This window comes from Trifolium pratense, linkage group LG1 (genome assembly GCF_020283565.1).
Source record: "Trifolium pratense cultivar HEN17-A07 linkage group LG1, ARS_RC_1.1, whole genome shotgun sequence".
In the NCBI taxonomy this organism is placed as follows: domain Eukaryota; kingdom Viridiplantae; phylum Streptophyta; class Magnoliopsida; order Fabales; family Fabaceae; genus Trifolium; species Trifolium pratense.
This window is the reverse complement of record NC_060059.1, coordinates 7,311,307-7,317,490: the sequence shown is the minus strand read 5'-3', so window position 1 is coordinate 7,317,490 and position 6,184 is coordinate 7,311,307. Positions and strand designations below refer to the sequence as shown.

At 33.8% G+C, this 6,184-nt stretch overlaps 1 protein-coding gene across 2 annotated transcripts; it reads left to right on the top strand.

Annotated features, from left to right (window-relative positions):
• On the top strand, nucleotides 1-5,657 carry LOC123903435 (sterol 3-beta-glucosyltransferase UGT80B1). 2 transcript variants are annotated; one of them, XM_045953270.1, is made up of 14 exons: nucleotides 1-809; nucleotides 1,445-1,593; nucleotides 1,785-2,027; nucleotides 2,127-2,238; nucleotides 2,399-2,569; nucleotides 2,836-2,899; nucleotides 3,065-3,122; nucleotides 3,235-3,412; nucleotides 3,555-3,685; nucleotides 3,944-4,046; nucleotides 4,502-4,578; nucleotides 4,691-4,738; nucleotides 4,914-5,063; nucleotides 5,155-5,657. In XM_045953270.1, the coding sequence occupies exons 1-14, from the start codon at nucleotides 593-595 to the stop codon at nucleotides 5,356-5,358; spliced, it is 1,905 nt and encodes a 634-aa protein (XP_045809226.1). In that variant the 5' UTR covers nucleotides 1-592; the 3' UTR covers nucleotides 5,359-5,657. The 2 variants fall into 2 exon arrangements, with proteins under 2 accessions (XP_045809226.1, XP_045809225.1); XM_045953269.1 differs by having other exon boundaries at nucleotides 21-809; nucleotides 1,785-2,238.
• Nucleotides 5,658-6,184: the final 527 nt, after the last annotated feature.

Genomic DNA, 6,184 nt, shown 5'->3' with positions numbered 1-6,184 from the left:
ATAAATAAATATAAAAACAATGATAAATAAAAATGTCAATTTTTGCACCATTTACGCGATTCTATAGTTGAATTCGTTGTTAACACATCATAGACAGTGAAGAAATTTTTGTGGGAAGGAAGCAACTACCATTCGTAACTCACGAATTTCCATATTAGTATTGTTGACACAAACGTTAATCAAGTCAATTATTACTCTGCTTGGTTTTTTTCTGCTATTGATTTCAACAACAACAACTACACCTTAATACTTCAATTGGGTTTTGAAGGTTATAGTTGGAATATTAAAAAAGGTTTGAACTTTCAGTTCAACAAACATTCTTAGTGTTTGAATGACTGTTGGGTAGTTGTGTTGTTTTGGTTACTGTTGATCAGTAAATTCCTTTGTTTCTGTTGTCATGTGTTTAAGGAAATTGCTACTGTTCAGAACCAGATTCTAAGGAACTTGTGTTTTGTTCTTTTTGAGCTTGTTGGCAAATTGAGCTTTTTTCACCCTTTGAGGCTGAAATTCTGAACTTTTTTATATGCTGAGTTGTTTTTTTTGGAACTATGCTTGCAAATGATTCTGCAGTTGAGGATTGAAAATACTGATTATGGTGATGGGTTGTAATGGTATTGAACATTTGTGTAAAGAAGTGTTAGAAGACAAAAAGGGTCTTACAAAAATGGATGATGGTGGGTTCGTTAGTGTTAGAGGTGAAGTTATGTCACAAGAAGATGATGATTCAGCTTCTTCTAAGGAGGTAGAGGATTTGAAGGAAAATTTGGTACATCAATTATCATCACAAGTTACTTCTTTGCCACAAGAAGGTTTGTGCCTATTAGCTTTATCTAAATTAGTTTCTTATGTTAGAATTTTGGTAATGGATGATTTTGAACTATGATTTAGTGTTTTGCATGTATATTGTTAGTGTATTAATAGCATATTCAACATTAAGTGTGTAGCACCATATATAGCTCTATAGAATCTTGTGGATTTAGTTACCTTATTCTCTCAATTGAGGGAGGAAGAAATGAAGAATCATATATATAACTAATTGATATGTCATAGATATATAGGATCAATGTCTAGATTTAGGGGAAAACTATTTATGCTTTATTGAAACTTTTCTTCAATAGCCTTTATGCTTTACCATTGCTAATTTGCTATGCTGGGTCTGGGTTACTTTCCTTCTGTGAAATGCCTTTCCTTTTTTGATAAAGTATATACTTTGGATTGTCTGCCTTTTAGGCCCACAAGTTCAAATCTAAAAAACCGATTTTCATTAAAAAATTTGTCAAAATAAATATACTTGACTCACTGTATGAATAGTTAAGTGCGTGCTTACCTCTTTCGTTGGTTGAATGCTATTGGTCTTGTTCCGATGGATTATTGTTTCTAACTTGGGTTAAGAGATAAGAGATTGATTTGATATGTTTTGGTTTATTAAATTCTGTTCGTGAAGGTTTGGAACCTGGCATCGCGGCATCTGTTGGAAGTGAGAGAAATTCACTAATAGGTGAAGCTGAAATTATGATTTCTAGATCAATGATAGAAAAGAGAGGGCTTAGAAGGCATGACCTAATGTTGGACAGACTGTCAGAGCATGAGAAGGTATATGCAAGTTTTATTGTATGTAGTCGATGACCTAAAATTTCGAAGTTGTGCTTGTATATATTTGAAAATTGTAGTTATGTCGCGTCTTTGTAGTTTTGTTATTGACATTGTGGTATGTATTCTGATCTATGCATTAGAATTTTCAAATTGTTTGCATGTTCATAACACTTGATTGTTTTGCTTCTCAGCAAAAACTGATTGCTAACTTAGTGAAGATACAAAAAGATGGGACTGTTGAAGTTGATGTAGAAAGGAGTGCTTCAGTTGCTTCAGAGTTATTAGAGCTTCAATCGTTTGAAGAGTCCACAATGAGCGGAAGTTTTATCATTTCTGAATCAAAAAAATCAGTTCCGCGGTTACAAATTGTCATACTTGTGGTTGGAACTAGAGGCGATGTACAACCTTTTGTGGCCATTGCAAAGAGACTTCAGGCATGTTTGATTTTGTGGCCGTGGCAGTCAGTTTTGTTGAATTTGTGCTTCCATACTTTCATATGTGAAATAATATTAAATATTAATATTTACCTGCAGGAGTATGGTCATCGTGTTAGGCTAGCAACTCATGCTAATTTCAAGACATTTGTAAGGTCAGCGGGTGTAAATTTCTATCCTCTGGGTGGCGATCCTCGGGTATTGGCAGGATGTAAGAGGTTCCTTTTAAATAATTTTGTTAATATCTAATAATTTATTTTTCAGTCTACATGTACTTTGTGCTTTAACTTGACTGTAACCAGCCCTCTATTAGCTCATTTATCGAACTCATTATATATACTGATAGACTAGTTGAGTTATTTAAATATTAGATATGGCAAGGAATAAAGGTTTGATCCCGTCTGGTCCGACTGAAATATCTATCCAAAGAAAGCAGCTGAAGGCCATAATCGACTCTCTTCTTCCAGCTTGCACAGAGCCTGATTCGGAAACTGGCATTCCCTTCACAGCTCAGGCTATTATTGCCAACCCTCCTGCATATGGTGAGTGATTAGAAAATTATTGTATTGTGTATTTGTATATCTCCATTCCATATCTTTCTTATAATTGATTTTCCTTTCAAGGGTTAATTGCCATTTTGATAATAGTTCTTTTATTATATATAATCATATCGTTATGTTTTGCAAGTATGGCATTTGATGATTCTATCTATCATCATACTTTTAAAAAAATTTCTTTCATTCGAGCATTATAGTTGTATTTGATAATTTTTTATAGATAGAATTATATCTTTGATTCCGGTTTGCAGGGCATGTACATGTTGCTGAAGCCCTTGGGGTGCCTATTCACATCTTCTTTACAATGCCGTGGACGTGAGTTTAATTTGTTATAACAATTTATTCACATTTATAAGTTAGCCATAACAAGATATAATGTTCAGATATTCAGATAAATGCAACATATTTTTTACCATCCCTTTTTCAGTGCTTTTTAAAAAATTATTTTGAGTTCTGTTACATTTTTTAAAAAATATGCAGGCCAACCTACGCGTTCCCCCACCCTTTGGCACGTGTTCCTCAAGGTGCTGGTTATTGGGTATGTCCCGTTGCTGAAATAATATTTCATAATCTAATTTTGATATTCTTATGTATAATTACTGAACTTCCTTATCAACATATTTGTTTCGATATTTCCTTGCCATTTCCAGATGTCTTATATAATTGTGGATCTATTGATATGGTGGGGAATGCGAGGAATTATCAATGACTTCAGGAAAAGAACATTGAAGCTTCCTCCTATTGCGTACTTCAGCATGTATCGTGGATCGATATCTCATTTACCAACAGCCTATATGTGGAGTCCGCATCTTGTTCCGAAACCAAGTGGTATATATATTGTTATGGTTCAAATTAGATTCCACTAAACTATATATTGTTAAAGATATAAAATCAATCACGGGCCTCCATGAAACAACTTAAGCTTAGAAAAATTGGTCTTTGAGGATAACAATATTTAACTAATTTGCAGACTGGGGACCTTTAGTTGATGTTGTTGGTTACTGTTTCTTGAAGCTTGGGTCAAAGTATCAACCGCGGGAAGATTTTGTCCAATGGATTAAAAAAGGACCGCCTCCTTTATATTTTGGATTTGGGAGCATGGTATGGTAATTTTTGAATACTCGAACTACAACTGCTTTTTATGAACTTAACTGTGATTAATTCTTTTTTCTGTAAATGTTGCTTTCTGTTTGGATTCTATAGAGTTCCCTACCATTTTAGTGTCGGTATTTATTACCACTTTCTTGGAGAATCAACGCTATATTTAAGAATTAAGATAATGAAGCATGATGGGATTTTGCATGCAAGAATTTAGTTTGTTACTTATGCCATTAAAGAAATTGTGTTTTACTGTGTCAGCCTCTTGAAGATCCTAAAGGAACAACTGATGTTATATTGGAGGCGCTAAAAGAGACAGAACAGCGGGGAATTATTGACCGAGGTTGGGGCAATCTCGGGAATTGTAAGTATTCTATTTCAATTTTGTTTTGTACCCATTTGTTTCACTTTTTTCAGATGCTGTTGAAGAAGTTATAGTTAGTTTTTGTTTCATATTCTGTTAACTGTTTGTAAGTCAACGATTTAATGCGATTTGATTTTTTACTATTTGGTTAAACCTTGTGACATTATTTTTTGCCATTAACTCAAATTCATTATTGAGTTTCGTGAGCTTAAATTGAGTTGAGTTCAAGCTGAAAAAAAGGTTCATGAATCATGACGAACCCGAGTTGAGTTTCAAGCTGAACCAAGTTCGACTCGATTTATTTTCAGCCCTGATTTTGATAGTCTTAAGTTTAATAACTGATAGGCGTAATTCATAATTTGAGTTATGATATGCATTGAGGTAATTATTCATTTTGTTATGTGTATTTATGTGATTGACATTAGTTTCACTTGCATTTGTTTTCAATTATGTAGTGGCAGAAGTTTCTGACAACGTTTTCCTTCTTGAGGAATGCCCCCATGATTGGCTGTTTCCTCAATGTTCTGCTGTGGTGAGTTTCAATTTATGCTTTCTTGTGGGATTATTTGGTCAAGAGAAGAAAAAAAGAATTTGGAAGGTTTGGTGTAGAAAGTTCACTGAACTCTAGGCATATGTAATTGCAGGTGCATCATGGCGGAGCCGGAACCACGGCTACAGGATTGAAAGCTGGGGTAATTATTGTTCATTATTATTCAATAGATCTTCACTGAGATGTTTTGTTTTCAATAATATACTAGTATTTTTTAGATCATCTCAGGATTTTTTTGACAATTTTTTGGTGCTATAGAAACAAAACTCGTGAGTTTATTGCTTTTTCCGTGCTGATTTGAATACGGTAATTTGCAGTGTCCAACAACTATAGTTCCATTCTTTGGAGACCAGTTCTTTTGGGGAGATAGAATACATCAGAAAGAGTTAGGACCTGCCCCAATTCCAATATATGAGCTCAATGTTGAGAATCTATCACATGCTATTAAGTTTATGCTACAGCCAGAGGTAAATGCGTAGTCATCACTCATCAGAGACCTTTCTCGTCGCAAACAGTATCATTGCTAAGCCAATAATATTGACTGTTAATGGATTTCAGGTGAAATCTAGGGCAATGGAAGTTGCTAACTTGATCGAGAACGAAGATGGCATTGCTGCTGCAGTTGACGCGTTTCATCGCCAACTACCTGATGAGCTACCATTGCCAACTCCATCTCATGCGGAGGAGGATAACTTAAGTCCTATTCAGTGGTTTTTTAACCAACTTGCAAAGTGGTGCTCCGTGGCTTGTGGTGGCGTGTAGATTTTTAAAATTAATATTTATTTTAGTGATTTTATTATTCATTATGTAATTAGGTTTTGATAGGAACTTTCTGTTTTCTTAGAATGGTAACATAGTGTTTTGGTTTGGTATTTCATTCATTATGTCAAGTCTCTTATATGGGGCCTTGAGTAACAATAAATGTTCATGTATATTAGATTTCACCCCTCCCCTTCCCCTCAAACATTTTGTATAGGAGGTTCTGTCATTTGTGGTAGATTAAGAGTTGAGAGTTATATATATTTATATATAGAGTTATGCTAGGTGTTTTTGTTTCTTGATTCTCTAATGAGTTACAGAAAGAGTTTTAACATATCAAATCTTTGATGATTCTTTCATACATGATTGAGTCGCAAGGCACCATTCCCATTCTATGTGTTAATCACATCAATTATGTGGCAGAGGTGTTACATTCCGTAGAAGCCTTAATCGTATACCACTGCGACAAATAGCTCTTCTACTATTAAATTGTCCAAAAATTCAGTATGTAAACATATAGGTATGTGTCAAAAGCTAAAATTGTTGATCTCATTCATTGTGGCACAAAGGATCAGCACGCAGATTTATTCACAAAGCCATTGAAGATTGAAAAAATTTCAAAGACAACTTGGAGTTAAAGATAAACCAAGGTTGTCAAAATCTATTTTTACATCAATTCGTTTTGTTTTGGCTAAGTGAAATCAAAACATAGATTCAACTCGTAAATTCATAAAATTTATCTCATATTAAAATAAACATATATAATATATATTTTAATTTATTTAATTTTGAACAAAATCTTAAATTAATAATTTTATTTTTGAATTAG

Bases quoted from the DNA above. Each gene is read 5' to 3' on its own strand.
- LOC123903435 (XM_045953269.1), top strand. From the start codon at position 593: ATGGTGATGGGTTGTAATGGTATTGAACATTTGTGTAAAGAAGTGTTA. The intron at 2,239-2,398 runs GTAAGAGGTTCC...TTTAAATATTAG, and splicing joins TCCTCGGGTATTGGCAGGAT to ATATGGCAAGGAATAAAGGT. The intron at 3,413-3,554 runs GTATATATATTG...ACTAATTTGCAG, and splicing joins TCTTGTTCCGAAACCAAGTG to ACTGGGGACCTTTAGTTGAT.